This window comes from Triticum urartu, chromosome 4A, assembly GCF_056163025.1.
Source record: "Triticum urartu cultivar PI428250 chromosome 4A, HENAU_Tu73, whole genome shotgun sequence".
NCBI lineage: Eukaryota > Viridiplantae > Streptophyta > Magnoliopsida > Poales > Poaceae > Triticum > Triticum urartu.
The window spans coordinates 11727038-11752431 of NC_141876.1; the positions used below are offsets into that span (position 1 = coordinate 11727038).

Sequence of the window (25394 nt, forward strand, 5' to 3'; positions counted from 1 at the left end):
AGGTCCATCCGCCGCTGGCTGCCACTAGTGCCACCTCGTTACCCGTATGACAACTTACGAAGCCTCATCGACGTCCACCTCCACCTCCGCTAAGGACACAACCTTAACGCTGCCCCACATATCCATCTAAGTGTTGGGACAACTTATTCTAGTGTCGGGCACATTCAACGCTCTGACGACGTTGGTCCTCAAATCATTTTCCTTATCTTCACGCCATTCTTTTATTTGCTTCATTCGATTGGGCCGTTGGTTTTCCTGACCACCCTAGTGAAGGAGCTCGCCAGTCGCCGTAGGATGCCGCATGGACGACGATACGAGTCGGTCATCCCTCCAATGTAGAGAAAGCTAAGTCAGAGGGTCTCGTTCCCCTACCTCACAGTGCCAAAGAGGCGGCTAGATGCGTGGGAAACCGAGTAGATTTCAAGGACGGAGAAAAAGTTGTTCCTAGCTAGACCTTGTGAATTCTCTAGTGAATCTATATTTCACGTAACCTCGGCTTGTATCCGCGAGGCATGCATGGGAAACCGAGCAGATTTCAAGGGCCTAAAAAACCTGTTTTGAAGTTTAGGGGGTATTTGATCCATTAGCCACATTTGAGGGGGAAAGTACACTTTTCTCTTTTTTCTAAGAAATGCAAAAGGTAGAGGCCATATCCAGCCCAACGAGGAGAACCATCTGACAAAGTCCAACTTATCGCCTCGAAGAGAACTTGTAAGCCCACTGGGCCCAAACGGCCTCCACAACACCATTTCACCGATGCAGAGGCTCTCGCAGGTGACGCTCCGCCGCCTCCTGTCGCCGCCGTCGGCCGCGGCAGCCGCTCGCCGGGCAGCGCCGGTGGCCGCGGAGGCATGTTCCAGCGGAGCAGTCCCCATCCTACGCCACGCCGGTGGCTCCGAGGTACGCTCCCCGGTCCCTCCTGGGCTTTGGGTTCCTTCCACGCCATGCTCTAAGCTTCCTGATTCGTGTGGTCTGGTCTCTAGGTCGCGGCGGGCGGTTGGAATGGCGGATCTGGGATCCGCTTGTGCCGCAGGCTCTGCACCTACAACGAGAGAGGTATGGCCAGTGGCCAGTGGCTTCATCTCACTTCCTCAAATCTATGATGTTTCGCTGCTCATGGGACACATTGATGAAATTAAAGTAGCCAATTTGGGTGAAAATGGCCATGAGTTACCGTGTGTGTTTGGCTGTGGATGGTGATTGTTTTATTGGTGTACGATGTACATGTATGCGGATCAGTGAACGTGAGATTGGTGTGTAGGGGAGGAAGAGACATGTTCAATTGTCTCACCCTGTCTCGCCGGTAATCACAGTGTGTTATCAGTTTGATCCGGTGGTTCCTGCATCGTACAATTCTAGTGTTTTTCTTCGAGAACACCCTGGCCTCAAAGTCACTTTGTCAGACTGGTCGTGGTGCCTGTGGAATTGCCTTACAGGATCACTATGACTTAGTAAGCTCTGTTTCAGTGGTTATGCTTTGTATCCACATGCTTTTATGTCACTGTGGAAGTATGTATGGAGCTATGCTGTGGTAACTTGTGTTGAAAGTAATTTGTGAACAAGAAATTCGAAAGTTTTTTTACTTTGCGGTTTTTGCTATTCTTTTACTGTATGAATACTTTCCCCCAAGTGAAATACTTGTATATAATTGTCTAACATGAACTGAAATGGTGCACAGATGACAGTGCACTTGAGGAGGAAGTTGAGAAGAAATTTGGATGGATATTAAAGATATTCTTCATAGGAACTGCTGGCCTTGTTGGTTGGCAGTTCTTTCCCTACATGGGTATGATAGTGATTTCATAATGTGCTAACAGATGAGACATTATGCCGGTGAACTTGAAATTGCTTCTGTCTGACAAGTTTACAGGGGATAACCTACTACAGCAATCCATTACGCTTTTACATGTCAAAGATCCCTTGTTCAAGCGGATGGGGGCTTCCCGATTAGCTCGTTTTGCCGTTGATGGTAACCAATTTTATCCAAGCATTTTTAGTGTTCTGTTGCAATTTATTTCTGCGATGCTGGGCTTTGCAACATGTTATGAACTGCTTGCTTAGAGAGCTCGATTTCGACTTGTGATACTAGTATTTCTTGTATGTTAGCACAGCTTGGTGGGAGTTTAGGAAAAACTTGAACCAGCTCAAACTAACAAGGAAATATGTAAATAGACCTATTATTGTGAATTGGCCCAGCTAGACTTGGAAACCAAGAAAGACCTATCGGCTGGGTCCAGGACTCCATGGCGTGACAACTTATAATCTGTCACTCTGTTTATATCTATGATCTATCTCCCGTACCTCAAAATTTTCATCTTTCATGTGCACAAACAAAGCCTGAAGCCCTGTTAGATGGCTCCCTGAATCACACAAACTTATTTCTACCACATATTGTTCGTGGCAAATAACCACTACTGATTGATTTGTTTAGGAAAACTCCTGCTTTGTGTAATATCCTTTGCTTTGTAAAAAAAATGAACTCATAAAGTTAGGATGTTACATCTGTTGTGGAGAGTATGAGCAATATATCCAACTCGTTCCTCCTTTTCTTAAAAATACCAATATCCAACTCATTGATTGGCCCTGCCATTTTGCATACCCCTGTATGAGAATGATCCAGCATTTCATCTTAGCAGTTACTTGGAGTTGAGCAATGTCGGACTCATGAGATTATGGGCTTTCTTTACTAATGGTTATGCCTGTTAGATTGCTACTAGTCTATCACATGGGATATTAGTCATTTGTGTCATCTGGTCCATTTCTGCCGTAGAAGTTGCTAGAGTTTATAAGTGAAAAGGATCTAGCCATATGAAGCCTTGCAGTAGCTAATTTTTCTGTGGTTCCGTTCCTACTCCTGTAACAACAGTTAACTTCAGTTTATCTGTACTTAACATTTCTGTCAATGAAATGTATTCCCATTTTACTATTGAATGTTGTTACTAATCTCCTACGGTTACAGATGAAAGGAGAATGAAGGTGGTAGAGATGGGGGGAGCTCAAGAAATTCTCAATGTGTTAGAAGGTGCTAAAGATGACAAAACACGCAAAGAAGCTCTGAAAGCTCTTGTGGCACTTGCAAAGTCGGGTGAGTAAAAATACTGGCCATTCCCATTGGCACATCGTACTTGACTCTAGTTCCTTGTATCATTCTGGTATCTAAAGTGGTCCATTTAAGTTTCATTCTTGTGCTGTATGTACAGATAAAGCTGCAGGGTTTTTGGACAAGGCAGGTGCCTACGCCATCGTCGCCTCCACTCCGAATTCCCCCGAATATGCCGAGATTGAGGCCTGCAAGACTAGTCTTCTCAAGACGTTTGATCAACTGAAGTCGTGATGGGAAATGCCTGGGTGGATTTCTCTACATGTTTTCTCCAAACTGGGCCATTATTTTGATTGAAACAAGAAAACAAGCTCGGTCCATCGTTTTCTCTTCCTGAGCGCTCAGTTCGTCACACCTCGGTCTTGTTGCTGGCGTGGGGCATTTTGTTCCAAGCACTCAACTTTGGGGTACCTTCTTTGTATGATACTGGCAATGGGTCTATGCAGTTCTTTTTGGCGATGGGAGTGAAATCACTAGTGTTCTCGCTATGTGTCAGCATTTGACCTGATTATCAAACGCTCTTTAATAAGAATATATGATATGCTGGGCATTAACTTTTTCGGCGCTTCATTTGCGAAGAGCCCAGCAATCTTAAACTGGACTTCTTTGGCCTTTATTCTACGCATGTAACTTATAAACCTTGTGTCTGAATAACATAGCCAGTTCATAGAAGACCCCCGCTGTCGTGGGGTCTGAAAGTGATAAGTAGGCAGCTAGCCAGAAGTATGGGATGACACTTCTTTTTCTTCCCACATGGGTATGTCCGTTCTCTGCAATGATGGATGATGATTACAGTGCAGTGCTGTTCGAGCACAAGCGTTTGCACCCAAAAAAGAAGATGAAAAGAAGATGATCATGATAGATGTCTTGATCTCGAAAATCGGAAAGCAAGCACACAAAGTGGAGCAAATGCTAATCCTTGAAGCCTCTAGTTCAGAGCGAGTAATGCAGATATGTGTTGTTGTTTTTCTGTTACCTCGTGATTTGGAACTGAATTATACTCCCTCCGTTCCTAAATACTACTCCCTCTGTCCCAAAATATAAGAACGTTTTCGACACTAGTATAGTGTAAAAAACGTTCTTATATTTTGGGATGGAGGGAGTATAAGTCTTTTTACACATTTCAAATGGACTATAACATACGGATGTATGTAGATATATTTTAAAGTATAGATTCACTCATTTTGCTCTGTATGTAGTCATTTGTTAAAATCTCTAAAAGACTTATATTTGGGAACGGAGGGAGTACTAACATAATGCTATTAAATATATATGTACAAAGCATAACATTCCACCTTAATAGCCGCTAATTACATGCTAGTAATTCTGAATGTACACCATATTTTCTTGGAATACTCAGTACTTGATCACCATACTCAGCCACTGGCCTTTGGAAATCAAGAAACGATTGTTTGTTCACATAAATAAATCATACTATCTGTTTTACCGAGGATGAGCAAACCAAGTTGCTCCAGCAAAGTTGCAGCGGAAGAAAAGATGAAGCTCATCTTCCTCCTGGTTACACCCAGAACAATTTTTATTGATGTGAACAGAGAATCTACCAGCCATTTTACCCGCGAGTAGAGTTTTCCCGAGCATCCTCCAAGCAAAAGTTTATGTGATACCTTCATCTTGCGAGGCATCACAGGGCAAGGTCATATCCTGTGCCAAATGACATCAATCCAGAGTTCTTTTGATGTCCACATGTGCTTGGTATTCATAGCCAAACCATACTGCAGCGCCATAGAGACGTTACACAAATGCTCATAGACCAACTTATAACATGGCACACAGACCGATGATAGGTCGTCTGGTTCAGTGCAATAGGAAAAAACAACCAAGAGGTTTGAATGGATAGAAAATATTCGTCAAAAGTGTGCATTACGATTTCTCAGATTTTTTTTTTCAAAAGATTCAATCTTGTGAATCAAACGACCTATATAGAAAATATTCTTAAGAATTGGGTCATAGGTGCTTATTTGTCCAGCTTCGGGTTGTTCTTGCATGTTTGCTTTTTGCTTTTGTTCTTGGGTCGTGATGTTCTTATGGTTGTGCCATCTTTGGCAATATATGGGTTGCCCCATCTTCAGCTTTGTACTATCTTCTTTTATATAAATTGCGTGCAACTTTTCTACATGGTTCGAACTAAAATATTCTTAAGAATCAAATTCTTCTAAAATTCTTTGAATCAAAGGAGCTGTAATATTGTAGTACAAGCTGTTTTCTTTTGACGTGAGCTTCAAATTTTTCTTGAGAAAAGCCATCCAAATAGCATCTTAGATATACTAATTACCAACAAAACAACATGTAGCACAATTGAAAGACAATTGGACACAAAATGACTAGTAAAAATAAAATTACACTAAAAACCATAACATCTTATTTCTTCAATAACGCGTCGTTCATCGGAGATTGAAAATTGCATTGAATCGACATCAAAGGAAAGGTCAATCTACAAATGCCACAGTTGTACCATGCTTTACAAACCGCAATAGCCACTTGCCGCTTGAAACACGATATACAAATTGTTGAAGGAACATCAGTTGGGCATCACTCCATGCAACACAAGCTTAGGGCATCTCCAGCCGTTGTGCCCCCCAGGAGGCGTTTTTTCGGCCTCCTGGGGAGGCACCGGCGGATTTTTTTAGCCTGGGTGGCAAATTTTTCCAACCGTCTCCACCCCAAGCATCTATGCACCTCGACGAGCAGGGCGCGTGGCGGCAGCTCGAAGGTTCACGAGCGCGTGGCGCGCAGCGAGGAAGAGCACCGACGCCCAGTGCCCCGCCACGGCCAGCGATGCCAGGAGGAGCTCGTGCACCGCCGCGGCCTCCGCGTGGATGGCCTCGCCGCCGTCTCCGCGTCTCCTTTGCCTCCGTGCTCCAACTACTGGACGGTGGCATGGCGCATGGTGGATGCGCTCCAGCGCGACGCACGCGCCCTGCGCCAGGTCCGGAAGCCATGGCCCTGCGCCCCGAGTCGGACAGCTTCGCGAGCCCAGGCCGCGCCGCCCCCGTCCGCCCATCTCGCACGTGCCCGCCCCGGCTCCCCGCTGGCCGCCGCCAGCCGTGCCGTGCCCGTGTGAGGCTCAGGGTTGCGCCCACTGGTGCGTGGCTCCGGGCCGGGGCCGCCCGTGGAGGAGAGAGCTGCTCCGGTGACGGGCTCGGTAGCGCACGGAGGCCTGCGGGGGCTGGCTACTGGCGACCGGGCCGGCGGCGTGAAGCTTCTCCGGGGAGGCGCGGCGCGGGGCCGGCGGTGTGAAGCTGCTCCGGGGAGGCGCGGCGCGGGGCCAGCAACGGGCGCCGGGGCCGGCCGTTTGCAGCTTCTCCGCGTTGTCTTTTTTTGCATGCCTCACGTGCTGGGCCTAGCCAGAAAAAGGAGAGAGAGAGAGAGAGAGAGAGAGAGAGAGAGAGAGAGATTAGAGGCTGGCAGTGGGCCTTTCGCGGCTAAAATATAGCGCCGGCGCCCCCAGCTGTATCCCGGTTTGCTGAGTTTCCATCGCGAGCGCCGGCCGTGATTTTCGTCAGATCCGGCGAAAAACGTGACTCTGGAATTGCGGCTGGAAGGATTTTTACTCGCCGGCGTCTAAAAATGCGCCTGGGGAGGCTTCTTGAGGGCCTGGCTGGAGATGCCCTTACAGTTCTTCACCACTAGTCTAGAAAGTTGGAGAAGTTGGATCATGTCGTGAACAAATTGAAAGAAGATGCCAAGGTCGCCTCACCAAGAGAAGCTCAGCGACTATTTTTTTGCATATAAGATTTAAGAGGTACCCACCATCAGGATTTGGAGAGCTTTGTTGCTGTGACACATTGTTTCATTTGGATTATTGATAGATGCACATTGTTTTTGTTTGGATTCTTGAGTTTTCCTTTATTTGCAAAAGTTGTTCTCACTTTTCAGAGGTTTGTTTACCTTGGCCTCAGCTACTGCTCTATGAAGAACTCCACCCCATGCCAATTGTGCCGCATAAATCCATAGACCAACACGCTCCACATTTGTATGGGCCCGGTGATGTAGTAAGGTACATTATCATATCTGCCTCTTGTAAATATGTTTCCTCTTTAATAAAATCTTTTGTTGGATTTGTAATTTGTAAGAGACATGACAAATTGGAGGGAGCAATTTTTTTTAATATTTTTATTTGTTTTTGGGCACTTGTATAGAAGGTTGTCTAATTTGTTATGTTGATAAATGTCAGCCGGTTGCAACATTTACGCTTTCTTTATGAACATGTAGAATGCCAATGATTGATAAATATGAAGATGCGGGGATAATTATAAAAGATAATCTAGAGTCAGGGACGATCTTTGAGGGTGACCATCTTATAGTTATGCCGGGAGAGGTAATTTTCATTTGTTACATCAATTTCACACCCTTTGTATGCATGTCCCCCAAAATATAAGGCACACTTGACTTTGCACGGTCTTTGATGCATGACTTTGATCATTAATATATACCAAAGTACATGGATTGAACATGTATCAATAGCATCATCGTATTTATCTTGCAAAAGAATTATATTTCACATGTCTTTATAATAATTTTGTAGGCATACGGTAAGTGAAAATGATAGTCAAAGTTGTGCGATGAAGACAAAAAGGTCAACGTACGCCTTATATTTTGGAAGGAGGGAGTATATGGTACTATTAAACTATCAAACCATTCCCTAACGGTAATCAATGTCATTCCATGCAGTTAATGTCAGAATCTAGACGAACACTAAAGAAATGTGCAACTGTCGATGATTGACAAACACCTGCAGTAACACTTCCCCGGTTATCCAACGTTGGGGATGTGAGTGGGTAAATGGATAGGCGGCCAAGGCGAGAGATTAAACACCGTGTGGGGTTAACCGTTGTAATTCCAATGCATCCATCGCTGTTTATCTTCTATCTTTTCACCTCTCTAATTCAAACCGGGCATGTTATAAGCCAAACACGGAAAATGAAAGAGTAAGACGAAAGCAATCCTAACTTTATCTACTCACTTCAGCTAGGGTTCTCCGCTTCCATTCTTTCCCGACTACTCCCTCCGTTCCTAAATACTTGTCTTCCTAGGCATTTCAACAAGTGACTACATACGAAGCAAAATGAGTGAATCTACACTCTAAAATATGTCTACATATATCCGTATGTAGTAGTCATTTGAAATGTCTAGAAAGACAAATATTTAGGAACGGAGGGAGTACGCCTGATCTCGTCCCCGTCACCGCATCGAGAGGGCATCATCAGTTCATCACCATCCATCCGTCTTCATCATCACAACCCCATCACCATATCTTTGCAGTACATCATCCGACGCGGATCCACTTTTGTATTACTATGGCGCTACCGCCGTGTTCATCGTGATCCACCCGGCGATGTTTGTGCCCATCGATGCCATCGAAAAACCAAAACCCATGGAAAATAAGAACACACACAATAGTACTTATAAGATAAGAAAGAAAAAAGAAAAAAAAAAGCAGTTTTCACCTCGTTGCCGCATTTCGCTCCTTGGTTCTCTCCGACGCGCAACGACACCCACCAGCTCGAGCGAAAGTCCGTCCCCAGTCCACGGCGAGCTCCGCTTCTCTTCTCTTCCCCGACGCACGGCACGGCGCGGCGGAAAAATTAAAGCGGACACGAGGAGGGGGGAAAAAGCAGTCTTGCACGCACGCACGAACTCCCACTCCCCTCCCGTCCCCTCCCCGCCGTCCTCCCCCGAGCAGCCACTCGCCGGATCTCCGCCCCAGATCCACCCCCCATGCCGCCCCCCGCCTCGCGACCCAGCTAGCCGGCCGCCCGCCACCCACCCAAATGGGCCGCCCCAGGCCGCTCAACTCGGGCGGCATCGACCCCATCGCCGAGGAGTCGCCGCCGCACCACCACGCCCCTCCCCACGCCGCCCCGTGCGCCGACCCCGCGGCCCTGGCCTGTGCGATCTCCGCGCAGGCCAGCGCCGTGCTGGCCGTGATGCGCCGGGGCCTCCGCCACCCGCGCGCCGCGGCCGCCGACGACGCGGCGGCCGACCACCCGCTCGTGGCCTCCCTCAAGGCCCTGCGCCGGCTCGCCTTCGCCCCGCTCGCCGCCGCCTCCCCCTCGCTCCCGGCCGCCGCGCTGCGGCCCTTCCTCGACGCGGTGCGCTCCGAGGACGCCGGCGCCGACGCCACCTCGGCGGCCCTCGCCGCGCTGCACGAGGTCATGGCGCTCACGGCCCCCGCCCTCCCGGGCTCCGCGCTGCGGGAGGTCGTCGACGCCGTCGCCTGCTGCCGCTTCGAGGCCGGCGCCGAGCCCGCCGCGGAGGAGGACGTGCTCATGCGGATGCTGCAGGCGCTGCTCGCCTGCCTCCGCGCCCCCGCCGCGCCCGCGCTCGGCAACCAGCACGTCCTCACCGCCGTCAACACCTGCTTCCGCGTCGTCCACCAGGCCGCCGCCAAGGGCGACCTCCTGCAGCGCTTCTCCCGCCACGTGATGCACGAGCTCGTCCGCCTCGTCTTCGCCCGCCTCCCGCTGATAGGCACCGGCGACGCAGACGACGCTGCCGTCAAACCAGAGGTATGCTATGTTCTTTGTAATGTGAGCTTCTGCTTTCGCTATTATTAGTCACAAATGCCACAAAACTCCACAGCTCGCCCTTAAAACTAGCACAAATTTACGATTTTCATTTTGCTGTATCCAAGAATGCAGCAGCATTGCACACACTATATGCTACTCCATGAAACACAGCATCGCAATTATTGAGGAAGATGCATTGAACCTAACTGATTACGCTGCACTGGTCCCGATCAAGTGAGATAAGAGATAGGGTAGAACTCAATTGGGTAGGGCAGAGAGGCAGGGAAGGTGATTGTTTTTTCCTACTGTTTGAACTAAATGATGCACAAAAAACCTAATCCCATAATGTTATTGTGTAGTATGCGAATACTGCAATCGATGTTTGAGCCCTCCAGAGTCATGTTTATCTTGCACCAGCATGGCCACGTCGTGCAAGACAATCTTAGGGCAGGTTTAAAACAGATAGCTTCAGCCCTTGTAAGTCTCCTATAAGTAGACAAAATATAGCTTGTTTAAATTTGTGCAAGACTAGTATGGTCAGGAAACCACAGTTGGTTGCAAAGCAAACAAGAGGTCTGTTTTGCCAAAATTTTGGATGGTCCAATGGCCACAATCCAAACATAAACAAGCTACCAAAAAAATTGGCGCTTTGGTCACACCAAATTTTTGGTGGGGCTAGTTGGGGCTCAAACCAAGCATACCCTTTGGCACAATCAGTTCACTAGAGATGCCAAAAAGTGTTGAAAAGTTTATGCCAACATTCACACAAGATCCATCTACCACTACATGGAATTTTCAGATCCATTTGCTACTATTCACCGCCAAATTTGTCATTTTGTTACTCGACCTGTGGTTCAAGTTCAGAATTTTTTTATTCAAATTAAATGCAATCTGTAGAACTGCTATCAAAAGAATTCAGAATTTAAACAAGCTTTTGGATCCCTGTATGGGCTAACGCCACAGATCACACCTTAGGTCCTGATCTTATACAAGTTCGGAATTTTGGTTAGCTTCTTGGCATTTATTTTTTATATCATGTACCATTCTCATGTATTAGATGACATTTTTGCTCTATTTGGTTACAATTGATTTCTGTGTTGTACTCGTGCAGATGGGTGGCATGGATAAGAATCATCCATTTGGTATCGGGCAAATGGAAAATGGAAACGGAAGCTATGTGTCCGAGGCAGGCACACCTGATGAGAATTCTCCGGATGGTAGTGTCCTTGTTGTGGAGCCATATGGAACAACTTGCATGGAGGAGATTTTCCATTTCCTATGCTCTCTCCTCAGTGGTGTCGAGCTGAACGGGTATGATGAAGGTCAACCTTTATTTGCTCTGAAGTTGATCAATTCAGCGATAGAGCTTGGTGGGTCTGCAATTGGGAGGCATCCAAAGGTGCTGTCGCTGGTCCAAGATGAGCTTTTCCGAAACCTAATGCAGCTTGGCTTATCGATAAGCCCGCTTACTCTTTCAGTGGTGTGCAGCATCGTGTTGAATCTTTACCATCACCTCCGCAATGAGCTCAAGATGCAGCTTGAGGCCTTTTTTTGTTGCATAATTCTAAGGCTCGCACAGCCCCGATTTGGAGCAACATATCATCAGCAGGAGGTTGCAATGGAAGCTCTTGTAGACTTCTGTCGACAGAAGAATTTTATGGTGGAGATGTACGCCAATCTTGACTGTGACATAACATGCAGGAATGTGTTTGAGGAGCTTGCAAATCTTCTATCAAAGAGTGCATTTCCTATTAACTGCCCCTTGTCTTCTATGCACATCCTTGCACTGGAAGGCTTGATTGCTGTGATTCAGGGAATGGCTGATCGAATTGGGAATGCAACCTCTGGCCCTGAACTAAGGTCTGTGGAACTTGATGAATATGCTCCATTCTGGACTGTTAAGTGCGAGAATTTTTTGGATCCTCAGCATTGGGTGAAATTTGTCCGCCAAAGGAAGTATGTCAAGAGGAGGCTAATGATTGGTGCTGACCACTTCAACAGGGACCCGAAGAAAGGTCTGGAGTTCCTTCAAGGCAATCATCTGTTGCCCGAGAAGCTTGATCCGCAGAGTGTGGCTTGTTTTTTCCGCTACACAGCTGGTCTGGATAAGAATCTCGTAGGAGACTTTCTCGGCAATCATGACGAGTTTTGTGTTCAGGTGCTTCATGAGTTTGCTCAGACCTTTGACTTTGAGGAGATGAACTTGGATACAGCTCTGAGGTTATTTTTGGAGACATTCCGACTACCTGGAGAATCTCAGAAGATACAGAGGGTTCTTGAGGCCTTTTCAGATAGATACTACGAGCAGGCTCCGCAAGCTTTTGCAAATAAGGACACTGCTTTGCTGCTGTCTTACTCAATTATAATGCTGAACACTGATCAGCATAACATGCAGGTGAAGAAGAAGATGACTGAGGAGGACTTCATAAAAAACAACAGGAACATAAATGGGGGTAGTGACCTCCCACGTGAGATGTTGTCTGAGCTATACCACGCTATCTGCCGAAATGAGATTAAGACCACGCCTGAGCAGGGCATGGGATATTTGGAAATGTCTCCCAGCCGTTGGATAGATCTAATGCGGAAGTCCAAGTCAACACCCCAGTATATTGTTGGTGATTCTCAGCCTTTCCTCGACCACGATATGTTTGCTATCATGTCCGGCCCTACTATTGCTGCCATTGCAGTGGTATTTGATCATTCGGAACATGAAGAAGTTCTGTTGACCTGTGTGGATGGCTTCTTGGGCATCGCAAAGATCTCAGCATTTCATCATCTTGAAGACGTTTTGGACGATCTTGTTGTTTCTCTCTGCAAATTCACCACTCTTTTGAATACCTCTTTGGTCGAGGAACCAGTCACCGCCTTTGGAGATGATCTGAAGGCTAGATTGGCAACTGAGACACTGTTTACCATAGCTAATAAATATGGGCATTACATACGTACTGGCTGGAGGAATGTATTGGATTGCATCCTGAGACTGCATAAGCTAGGGCTTCTTCCTGCCCGTGTTGCTAGTGATGCAGCTGATGATTCAGAAGTTTGTGCTGAAACTGTCCAAGGAAAGCCTGTTCCTAGCTCAATCTCCACATCTCACATTCCAGTGATGGGCACCCCTCGGAAATCCTCTGGACTCATGGGAAGATTTAGTCAGCTACTCTCGCTTGACAGCGAGGAACCAAGATCACAACCAACCGAGCAGCAACTTGCTGCCCACCAGAGGACTCTTCAGACAATCCAGAAGTGCCGCATTGATGGTATATTTACAGAGAGCAAAGTTTTGCATCCTGATTCACTTTTGCAGCTTGCCAGGGCACTGATATGGGCTGCAGGGCGGCCTCAAAAGGTTGCCAGCTCGCCAGACGATGAAGACACAGCAGTATTCTGCTTGGAACTTCTCATTGCCATCACGCTTAACAATCGAGATCGAATTGTGCTCCTCTGGCAAGGCGTATATGAGCATATTGCCAACATAGTTCAGTCCACAGTCATGCCATGTGCCCTTGTGGAGAAAGCTATTTTTGGCCTTCTGCGGATATGCCAGAGGTTACTTCCATACAAAGAGAACCTTGCTGACGAGTTGCTGAGGTCATTGCAATTAGTTCTGAAGCTGGATGCACGTGTAGCGGATGCATACTGTGAGAATATTACACAAGAGGTTGCACGGCTTGTCAAAGCAAACGCGAGACACATAAAATCGCAGATGGGTTGGAGAACTGTAGTGTTGCTGCTCTCCATTACAGCTCGCCACCCAGATGCTTCAGGGGTAGGCTTTGAGGCTATCATGTTTATCATGTCAGAGGGTCACCTTTCAAGATCAAATTATGCCTTCTGCATTGAAGCGTCAAGGCAGTTTGCCGAGTCCAGGGTTGGTCTAACAGACAGGTCCATTCGTGCCCTGGATTTGATGGCTGATTCGGTCACTAATCTTGCCCGGTGGTCGCAAGATACAAAAGAGCCAGGCGAAGATGCTGATAGAGGGTTGGAAGCAATCAGGGAGATGTGGCTCAAACTGCTGCAAGCGCTGAAAAAGCTGAGCTTGGACCAGAGAGAGGAGGTGCGAAACCACGCATTGGTTTCACTCCAGCGATGCCTAACAGCGACCGAAGGGATAGGCCTCCAGTCCACCACATGGTCACACGCTTTCGATCACGTCATATTCGTGTTGCTGGACGACTTGCTGGAAATCGCCCAGAACCACTCACAGAAGGACCACAGGAACATGGAAGGATCCCTTGTGCTCGCCGTGAAACTGGTAGCGAAGGTCTACCTTCAGCTGTTACCAGACCTCTTCGGGCTGAGCAGCTTCTGCAAGCTGTGGCTGGGGGTCCTCAGCCGGATGGAGAAGTGCATCAAGACCAAGGTCCGGGGCAAGCGCAGCGACAAGCTTCAGGAACTGATCCCGGACCTTCTCAGGAACATCCTGGTCGCGATGAAGAGCAGGGGGATCCTCGCCAAGAGGAGCACGATAGGGGGCGACAGCCTGTGGGAGCTGACGTGGCTCCATGTGAACAACATCTCGACGGGCCTGCAGTCGGAGGTCTTCCCGAGCCAGGAGTATGAGCCGCCGAGCAATGCCAGTAGCCCGAGAGGGGGGCTGAACGACGTCGAGATTAAGAACTAGAAGAAGCTCATGGGTTGGCTGATCCATTGAGACGTAAGGTTTTGATATTGTAACCGCATTTCGCCGCCTCCATTGTATGTATATTTATTCTGTCCGAGTTGCTGTTGTTGTGTAAAACTGTGGTAGCAATGTGAGCAGATTGACATGTTTGCGCTGCTGACCTGATGAGTGGCTGTGATGCACGTATCATCAGCACTGGAAATGCTGTTGTTTCAGAGAAAGTTTGTGTGGTGGTTTGTATAAATTTGGCTCCTTTTCTAATTGGGACTTGTTTGGAAGATATGCTTTTTGCACCGGTTCTACAGGAAATCTTTCCTTGTAATAGATTATTGCTGTTGTATTTTTTCCATTGTTCTCCCTCCGTTCTTAATTTAAGACTTTCTAGAGATTCCAATAGACTATGAGCAAAATGAGCGAACCTACACTATAAAATGCGTCTATATATATTCATATGTAGTTTGTATTGAAATCTCTAAAGATCTTATATTTAGAAACCGAGGGAGTAATAGATTATTGCCCTTGCATTGTAACCGGGGCACGAATTATTTATACGCAATCAACATGATTAACTTTAGCTGCCAATTGAGTTGGTACTTGTTGGTTTACCAACAAAAATATGATTTTATTTTGGTATAAGCCAATAAGGCTGACAGTTGAGATGGTTTACGAAACCCAGTGGGGGGAAATGGTACAAGTATAACTTTATACTAAATCAGCGACAGAGAGACAGAGAGAGTATCAATTATCAAACTTTGTACTAAACGGATGCTCAAAAAAAAAACTTTGTACTAAACGAGCAACTTCTACTTTTTTAGTTCCATGGCATCAAATTTTAATTCATGTCTTCTATTCTCATCACATTCGTTTCAATTGTGAACATAATTCGAAACATGGCACAAAGAGATATGACGTGAATAATAATTTACAATCACACGACAAACCGCTATCATCTTTTTATTGAGTTGCATACTTAAATACAACGGAGACACAACCCGGAAACAGCGCAAAAAGAAAAACACAAAAGTAATTCTCGAGAGGATTCAAATCCCTGCCAGTCTCCTCAATAATCACAAACCACCCAAGAAAGCAATGGACAGCTCCAAGACCTCCAGGCCTTCAGGGATGTGTTGCCCCTCCCTGCATATGATCATTGGCCGGTGCCGGGTTGACCACCGGGATATCCAGGCTGCTGCCTTCCGCCTCCGGGGAGACCTCCCGCACGTCGGCAATCAGCGCTTCCGGCTGCTGGAAGCTGCCCCACTCTGGGTCGCCGATGGGGCGGATGTCCACCCCATCCACGGCCAGCTGGACCTCCGTGCTCTCGCTCGAGACCAAGACCGATCTCGAATCGCTCACGCACGCCTTGTCCACGTCGTCGTCCGATGCGTCGACGTGCTTCGTCAGCGGAGGGGAGTTGTCGGCGCCGGAGCATGACTCGGATCTCTCCTCGCATACTTGCTTCGTGCTGCTTTGTTCTCTGCATCAGTACGGTTTATCTTTTAATCATCACTGGTAATGCATAGTGTAAATTCATGTCGATGGATAAATGTCTATGCAGGTTTCATTTTGAACTTGTGTGTATAGCATAAGGAATAGGACAAGACAAAAACCTCTGCACTTGTGATTGGAGAACACCAATAAGGGCTAGAAGTTCTTCTTTTTCTTTCTCAGCAGCATGCAAATTTTCAGCGGCTTCCTTGATCCGAACCGCGGCATCCGCTTCAGACACCCTTACCTTTTCCTCTGCTCGGGCAATTGCTGCTTCCTGTATCACTGCTTGCTCTCTAGCTTTTCCTAGTTCAGTGCGCCACATATATGCTTCCTGAAATGCGGCGTCTCTTTCCTTCAGCAACTGGTCGCTCTCTTTGCTCAGGCTAATTACCTTCTCTTCAGATTGCCGTAGCTGCCATACATCCATTAACCATATTTAGCATTAGAGTTCAGAGCACTTAAATCTTCCAAAATAGTAATAAGCAATACAAAACATAATATTGACCTTAAGCATGGACTGTTCCATTTGTGTTTCCATTGCTTTTTTCAGACGCTCAATCTCTGAACATAGAAGTCGTCTCTGTTCATCGATTGTATGAGCTGCAGAAGCTGCTGCTTCTGCAGCCTCTGCGGTCTCTGTTAACTTCTCTGCAATTTCCTGAATTGTGGCGTCACGAGCACGAATGTCCTTAGCCAAATGCTGCAACTCCTCATCTTTCACTCGGAGAGTCTCCTGGGAAACATTAACACGGTACACAAAGAATTGACCAAATCAATGCCCGTGTATATAACAAGGATACAGAATTATGTAGCTACCATCACACCACCATACAACTTGGTGCCCAAAGATGTAACCATTTAACAGATTATACTGGTCAGTATATAGTTGGAAGGATGACATGCTAGCCACAAAACAAAAGGTCAAAATCGCATACAATAAGCAAGGAGTATTATGTCCTAACAATGAATTCCCCACGTTTATTCAGAATATGTTAGTCTGGTCTAAGACAACCGGGCTATTATTAAAAATGGCAGGGATGACAAATTTGTAATTTTTGATGACAGTTACTCCCTCCGTAAAGCTCTTATATTTCTTTACAGAGGGAGTACAATATAAGGAAACCAATAGAGAACAGTGTGACCATGGTTTGCAACGGCCAGTATGATATTAGTGATTTAGTGCTGGTGTGAATAACGAAGTATGTTTGATCAATAAGTGGGGTGTACATATGTACATTGTGTAATAATAAAATAAAATGCTTATTACAATACAAACATATTCGAAAATAAAGCAATATATATTATTAAGAAGTGACTCATGAGTCATGACAGCTCAGCAGTGAATCATGCTGGAAATTTTTGTTTGTATGGTCACACCAGCCACAGTTAATAACAATACGGAGCAAGAGATTCAGATAAGAGATTTATCTATCTAGATCGAGATGAATGCATACCTTCATGATAGTCAAATCATCAAGTTGACCCACATTCGAATTATTTGTACCCAACCCAAGAGCTGCCCTCATTGAAACCTTCAGTGCTGCATCTATCTCCTTCATTGCCTCCAAAGCAGTTGCATTAGCATTAGCAACTGCAGTAGCAACCGTGCCTAATGTAGAAGGAGAGCCATTCCCAGCTAAAGAATTTACTGCCTCTTTATGCGCTTGTAGTACTAACTGAGTTGCACTGTTAATTAAAGATATCATCAGTACCAAATAGTTCAACAACTGTATGTACTATAATATTTAATTTAACTACTGGAAGAATATACTGGCCTTGTTACTAAGGAGAAATTGACATACTTAGCAAACAGAGATACATTTATTACAGAAAGACATCAGGAAAGAGCCATTTCCCAAACAAATAAAACAGGAAAGCATGAAGCTTGAACCCCTTTCTCATTTCGAATTTCATCTTAGTATCTGTAATGCCCCGCCCAAAAGAATTTCAACACAATCACACGCTAGCTTGGGTGGAAAAGCTCGTTTGCACCCACTAACTAATACTGTAGCATAGCCCCGCAATGTACACTAGTTGGGTCCAGCCGTCCAGGACTCCTAAAGTTGAAAGGAATTCATGGCATCATATAATTCTTTGGTTCTATTCAAAAGCATTATCTTCTAGTTAGACCTTACTGGAATACAGAATTAAGAGGTGCATATACAGTGCAAAAATGCAAACTATAATCACAAGATGTACAATGAATGTAACACATCGTTTAAATCTGCACCATGAGAGTGCTACCTTCTACAGGGATAGTGGCACTGTTAGTGATAATACCATTCACATTGATTGAACGGCTCACCAAGTTTGCGTGTTTGGGTTGAGTTGAGCATTTGCACTAGATACTATACTGTAGAATCATAAAACAAATCTGCAAACGCCTGTACAGACCATACAATGATATTTCACAGGTAATAGATCGGAAACTTACTGCAATGTAGATACCCAAGCTTTGGCAGCACCAGGAGTTTCAGCGCAAAGAAAGTAATCCTTTTTCTGAGGAGTTCCAATGTCTGCTAGAGTAAAGGAATACCAAAGACTAGAAGGATATAGGCAGCTTGCAAAAAAATATGCTTAAAGCTCATCAGACGTGTAAAGGATACAGAAACAGCATCCGTCATACTTTGGCATGCCTCTGTAAGAATTGAAGTGGTAGTTATACAACCTTCAAAGCTTGAAAGAAAGTACCAAGAAAAGTTTATGTTCAGGGACCAATCTTACTGAAAATTTACAGGAGACAAAGTAATGGTGCTTGAAGCATCAAATAGAATGGTTCCCTTAACAGCAGTTTCATTCCTCCGAAGTCTGGAACAAGAAAAACACGATAGATAAGGAGATAGCTGTGCAAATGTTCTTTGGCATTCTCAGTTACAAAACACAAGGTGTTCCGTACTTGTATTCCATCTTGCCAGACGTTGGGTCCAATATTATCCATCTTTCGTTCCATTTCCGTAGCTGTTTGAAAGAAGATAATATCAGTTCAAAACTGAAATTAGTAGATAACTGCTCACAAGTAAGCTAATCGGCAGAAAATTATATTCACCAGGATCCTCTTGGATTCATTTGCAAACAGTTATTCAAAGGCTGGCTATCAAATTGTAAAGCCTAGGTACATCACAATCAACTAGATGGAAAAGAAAAGAACACCTCCCCTCCTTGTATGGTGTTCGTAGACAACCACTGATCCACCCACCCTTCTACCACCACAATCTTGTGGTACATCTCATATTACCAATAACTAGCATTTCCATCAGTTTTTATCAGCTAACACATGGAGCAAGATCCGCTTTGCTTTCCCTTTCTCTCCTTGCTCGAATTGAATACAAAAACATACTAATTCAAGCATAAGGACACGGAGCAATGCAGTACTCCTCATCAAATTGTAAATAATCCCTAGTACATCGATCACATCATATCAGGAAATCGAACAGAAAAGTCCACTCTGCTATATCAAATAAAAGCCCAGGACGAGCAATACATCAACGACTTAGCATAACGCACCGAATTGAGCCATTAAACCTAGGTTTTCGACGGCCACACCCCTCACTAGTTCAAATCTACCACCAAAATCGAACATTCACACGCCTGATGATAAATAAACCCCTATATGATATCACCCAGCGTCCCGGAGATGAGCGCCATACCGTCTCAGATCGCTTCAGCAGGGGGCCCTGCAGCAGGTACCTCCCGGATCCCGTCGACAGCTGCCGCTTCACCTTCTCCAGGCTGCTCTCCGTGTCCCTGACCCTCTGCGGGATCCCCCGAGCAAATCGTCAGAGAAGACACCAAAGGTGGGAAATTTCGGAGACATGTGGACCGGGGCGAGAGGGCGGCGCACGTACCGGGGAGCTGCCGTTGGTGGACATGGCGGGGGCTCTGGGGGCGGCGGGGCCGGGGCCGGGGCTAGGGTTTTGGGGGCGGAGGGGGGGCTGGAGACGACGGCGACGGCGACGGGGCCGGTAGGTGGTGGTGGAGGGTCGACCGGCCGGTGGGGGCGTTCAGATCGATGGAAATTTCGGTGCCGGAAATGCTTCTGCTACGCTGCCACAAGCTACCCGCGAGCTGTGCTGGCCCCATGTCGCGTGGGCCCGCCGGAACAGCTTCTTGGTTTGTGGGGCACGGCAGGACTGCGATGTCTTGTGTGTTGGAGAAATGATTTTGTATGGACATGCTGAATTTTATATAAGTTCAAACACAAATTCATTTGTAAGGTTTGAAAAAAAATTAGCGGAAAATGGTGTCAGACAATAAACACAACTTTTTTATAGGGAGTACCTAGAACTCATCTAGATGAGACGTAATTTGGTCTCATTCACCTAAAAAACAAGAATGGATACAACCCACGTCAGCACACACGCATCTTATAGCATCACATCCAATGGCTATAAAATATGAATGAAACCAAATTAAATCTCATCTAGATGAGTTCTAGCAAAACTGTTTTTTATACCCCAATTTGCTCTTCATACCTCCTAAACGAATTTGTGTTTGAGTTTGGAATTTCATATACCAACAAAACATTGCCATCTTTTTTTTTGCATGGGGGATATTTTCATGGTCTTTTCATTGTAACTTGATTTTTATTGGATATTTTCCTGGTCTTGTTTTTCAAAAAATTGCAGGTGAAAATCCAAAAAAAAATTACCAAAGTTGGAGTTCATGAAATTGTAAAAAGCAATCTAATCCATCCATTTCAATGTAAGTTTGACGGCTCATGATTTTTTTAACCTATAAGATTTAGTCTTACTGCACACTAAGATGTAATTTGGACCAATCTAGTTTGTACTATAATAACCTCTCCAAGCTTGCAAGGTTGATGACATGCATGCTCAATGCCTACTGGCGCGGGGCATTAGCGTTGGACAATCAAGGGAGTGACAGGATCGCCCAATCTAGTTGGCGAGACATGTATTTTGTTACGTTAGACAACTTTGGGTTTCACGAGATGTCGTTCAACGACACACATATTACCTTCTCAATCACAACACCCCAATTTAGCTCCACAACTGTAACGTCCTCGATGCGGCTATATCTCCTACATGTCGAAGTACGACTTAGAGGCATAATCGCATTGAAAGCAATATCACAAGTGAGGTAATCTTCACAACAACCTATGTAAATAAATGAAGGGAAAAGATACATAGTTGACTTACACTTGCCACGTCACACAAATACATAAATAAGTTATTACATTCACCCAATACACTCAGGGTCCGACTACGGTACCAAAATAAAGATCAACCCCCAAATGCGACAAAGTCCCCGATCGCCCCAACTGGGCACCACTACTGATCATCTGGAAAAGACACATAGTAACGACGAGAGTCTTCATCGAACTCCCACTTGAGCTTGGTCATATCATCTGGAACGGTATCATCGGTCCATGCATCTGGTTTGGAAGTAATCTGTGAGTCACGGGGACTCAGCAATCTCACACCCTCGCGATCAAGACTATTTAAGCTTATGGGTAAGGTAAAGGTATGATGTGGAGCTGCAGCAAGCGACTAGCATATATGGTGGCTAACATATTCGTAAAAGAGAGCGAGAAGAGAAGGCAAAAGCACGGTCGAACAACTATAATCAAGAAGTGATCCTAGAACAACCTACGTCAAGCATTACTCAAATACCGTGTTCGCTTCCCGGACTCCGCCGAGAAGAGACCATCACGGTTACACACGCGGTTGGTGCATTTTAATTAAGTTAAGTTTCAGGTTATCTACAACCGGACATTAACAAATTCCCATCTGCCCATAACCGCGGGCACGGCTTTCGAAAGTTCAAATCCCTGCAGGGGAGTCCCAACTTAGCCCATCACAAGCTCTCACGGTCAACGAAGGATATTCCTTCTCCCAAGACATTCCGATCAGACTCGGCATCCCGGTTACAAGACATCCTCGACAATGGTAAAACAAGTCCAGCAACACCGCCCGAATGTGCCGACAAATCCCGATAGGAGCTGCACATATCTCGTTCTCAGGGCACACTCAAATTGTCCAAACTTCTGGTAGGCTAGCCCAGAGTTGCCCCTGGTGGCCACCGGTGGCTGACGAGGTGGACCAACACTCAGAGGAGCACTGGCCCCGGGGGGGGAGGGTTTAATAAAGATGACCCTTGGGCTCCGGAAACCCAAGGGAAAAAGAGGCTAGGTGGCAAATGGTAAAACCAAGGTTGGACATTGCTGGAGGAGTTTTATTCAAGGCGAACTGTCAAGGGGTTCCCATTATAACCCAATCATGTAAGGAACGCAAAATCCGGGAACATAACACCGATATGACGGAAACTAGGGCGGCAAGAGTGGAACAAAACACTAGGCATAAGGCTGAGCCTTCCATCCTTTACCAAGTATATAGGTGCATTAAGATAAACAAGATAATATTATGATATCCCAACAATAAACATGTTCTAACAAGGAACAATCTCCAATCTTCACCTGCAACTAGCAACGCTATAAGAGGGGCTGAGCAAAGCGGTAACATAACCAAACAATGGTTTGCTAGGACATGGTGGGTTAGAGGCTGGACATGGCAATATGGGAGGCATGATAAGCAAGTGGTAGGTATCGTAACATAGGCATAGCAAAAGAGCGAGCATCTAGCAAGCAAAGATAGAAGTGATTTCGAGGGTATGGTCATCTTGCCTGCAAAGTTTTCAGAGTTGCCTTGATCCTCGTAAGCGAACTCAATGGGCTCCTCGTTCACGTACTCATCTCCTGGCTCTACCCAAACAAGAAGAACAAGCAAAAGGAACACAATCAACCACGTGCAATGCTCAAGCAACATGATGCAAACATGGTATGATATGCGGGATGCGATATGTGATGCATATGCAAGATTTGGAAAGGAATGATTTAACCTGGCCTCAACTTAGAAATCTAAGAGTGCCACTAGAAAGGGGAGTTGATTTCGGTTGAAATCGATATAAAGATCACCGGAATCAGATGCACGGTTTGGAAATGGCAAGCAAAACAAATATGGCACCGGTCTGCGATTAACAGCAAGTAGCCATCTAAATGCATCAAGATAATTATGCTACAGCACTCAAACATGACAAAAAAATACATGGCAGGGATCCACTCATGATGCTTGACAAAAGATTAACACTGAACTACGGCTAATTCACTCATTAACAGGTTCAAACAAGCATGTCAAAAGTGCAAATGATAACAAGTTTCAGACTTAGTGAAATTAACAGCATGTCAGGAATTTACCATCAGAAAGCAATGTTTAGAGTATGAAAACTACATGCTACAGGAACATATCATGGCAAAACAAGGCATGGCATGAAGCTACTCAAAGCATATAACAAAAGTCCCTTAGTGACCTTGAGCCAAAAGGGATCAGAAAATACAATTGCAAGCATGTGAACATAGCAAAAACATAAACAGATTCAGAGAGTGAAAAACTGAAGCATGCAAAACAGTTAACAAGTAGGCATGTTTACGAGCTCGATGCACTCACTACAAAGCATGGCATGACAAGCTAAGCATACACCCAGCAAATAGACATGGCATAGAAGCTAGACATGGCAAGAACAACAATATAGCATGCACGGATCAACAACAACATCCTCGGCAAAATCGCTAAACATGTTAACAATCTGCCAGAAACATTTTATATCAAAAGTAGAGCTCGATTGACTCAAGCTAGGGTGCTCCACAAATGCAAACAAAGATATTGATGGATAGAGCACCACAATATTAACAAAACATCCTTACTGATCATCCTCAAAAGAGGCACGGATCACTAGGAAACAACATGAACATATGGCATAAAAACAATATCAGGACAAGGACTTAGTGAAATTCTAAGTCCCTGAAAACAACATCATTGAGTAGGCTACTTTGCATGCTTGTGCTAGTCACCACAAAGATCACAAAAATACATGGCATACACCCATGTAAAGATGGCATGGCATACATCAAAACACATGTAGAGCTCAGGATCATAGCATGCACACATTAATCATGGCAAAAATGACAACAGGCCATTTGCTGAAACAGATATGAAATAATCATCACATAGCCCTCTTCCAACAGCATTTCGAGCATCAAGATGAGCTCAAATAAAAATGATGCAATGAGATGAAATGATGTACTCATCAAGACGAACATTTTCATATGCTAAACGCACGAATAGGAGCTACGATGACAGAGTTATGGCATGCGGAAAAATGCTAAAAAGTTAGGATTTCGGGAAGAAGTCAACCCTCGTCCCAGATCTAGATCCGGGGCACTGTAGAAGTACTGTAGCAGCGGACGCCGAGGATCGCCGGAAATGGAGCCGCGGTGGCCGGAGTCGAGGAGGGAGCACTGGATTCGGTGCGGGGAAGTCGCCGGCGAGGCCCTGCGGCGGCCGGCGAGATGATGGGCGGCGAGGCGCGACACGACGGCGGAGGAACGACGTCAGCGGAGAGGCGGTGTCAGCGGCGACGCTCTGCTCCGGCCGGCGAGGCGCGGTGGCGGCGAGCGGCGAGGAGAAGACTACGGGGTGCGGGCGAAGCGCGGGAGGAGGAGGACGACTCGGGCGGCGGCGGTGGCGACCCGGGCCGCGGGGGCTCTCCTCGGGCCCGGCGGGCCGCGGGCAGCGGTGGGTGGCGGGAGGCCACGTGGCAGGCGCTGGTAGGCTGGAGGCGGCGGCGGGATTCGTCCGGCGGCGGCCGGACGTGTCTGGTGGTGGCGGGGCGAGATGGACTAGGGTTAGGGTAGGGGAAGATCCGAAAATTTCAGGGAGAGGTCTATTTATAGAGGTAGAGGGAGCTAGGGAGCTCCAAATTGAGCACGGTTTGCGGCCACGCGATTGTGATCGAAAGCTCTAGATGATGGAGCAGGTTTAGGTGGGTTTTGGCCACTTTGGAAGGGTGTTGGGCTGCAACACACACGAGGCCTTTTCGGTCCCTCGGCTAACCGTTGGAGTATCAAACGAAGTCCAAATGGTACGAAACTTGACAGACGTTCTACCGGTAGTAAACCAAGGCCGCATGACAAGTCTCAGTCCAATCCGAAAATGTTTAACACCCGCACACGAAAAGAGGTGGAAAGGACCACCGGAGGACATAGGAGCGTCGGAATGCAAAACGGACAACGGGGAAAATGCTCGGATGCATGAGACGAACACGTATGCAAATGCAATGCACATGATGACATGATATGAGATGCATGACAAAGACAAAACACGCGGAGACAAAAACCCGACAACGAGGAAATAGAATAACTTACTGCCGGAAACGGCAAGAGTCGGAATACAAATAAGGTAAATTACATCCGGGGTGTTACAACAACCCACCATCATCACGGTCTCTCCCCTAAGTCCTCTTACCTAGCCCCCTTTGAGTGCTTGTGTTCTGCCGCCACCTTGCCCAGTCTGGCTCCCTCGCACATTTCCTCTCCTCACTCGCACCCTTCAAGACCCCCTAGATCTAGTAGCCATTGTGAGCTTGCTCGCTTCTCCTCGGGTCGACAACGACCAAGTTGCAAAAGCGTGGCAGGGACAACATACTACATATACTTCTCTATGCACACACCGTCGCAAAATATTGAGAAAATCCAAATAAATGTCCAATTGACTGTTGACATACGGGCATTTGGCAAATATGTTGAACGCCAATAGAAGATATGTTCATTATGTGTAGTTTCCACCCCTTCTCAACA

General features: G+C 46.2%; 3 protein-coding genes across 3 annotated transcripts; 2 read left to right on the forward strand and 1 right to left on the reverse strand.

The window, feature by feature from the left end:
* Positions 1-680: 680 nt before the first annotated feature.
* On the forward strand, positions 681-3696 carry LOC125550216 (ARM repeat superfamily protein). The gene is made up of 6 exons (XM_048713160.2): positions 681-900; positions 984-1056; positions 1679-1786; positions 1871-1969; positions 2960-3085; positions 3201-3696. The coding sequence occupies exons 1-6, from the start codon at positions 757-759 to the stop codon at positions 3332-3334; spliced, it is 684 nt and encodes a 227-aa protein (XP_048569117.2). The 5' UTR covers positions 681-756; the 3' UTR covers positions 3335-3696.
* Positions 3697-8572: 4876 nt separating this feature from the next.
* Positions 8573-14563, forward strand: GN (sec7 domain-containing protein). The gene is made up of 2 exons (XM_048713159.2): positions 8573-9630; positions 10742-14563. Exons 1-2 carry the CDS (start codon positions 8893-8895, stop codon positions 14252-14254), a joined length of 4251 nt encoding a protein of 1416 aa, XP_048569116.1. The 5' UTR covers positions 8573-8892; the 3' UTR covers positions 14255-14563.
* Positions 14564-15160: 597 nt separating this feature from the next.
* On the reverse strand, positions 15161-19785 carry SWAP70 (Pleckstrin homology (PH) domain-containing protein). Its single transcript, XM_048713158.2, has 10 exons — positions 19591-19785; positions 19393-19497; positions 18642-18703; positions 18470-18553; positions 18352-18383; positions 18180-18261; positions 17200-17431; positions 16251-16478; positions 15865-16157; positions 15161-15731 (listed from the first exon to the last, which is right to left on the reverse strand). The coding sequence occupies exons 1-10, from the start codon at positions 19612-19614 to the stop codon at positions 15371-15373; spliced, it is 1503 nt and encodes a 500-aa protein (XP_048569115.2). The 5' UTR covers positions 19615-19785; the 3' UTR covers positions 15161-15370.
* Between the last annotated feature and the right edge of the window lie 5609 nt (positions 19786-25394).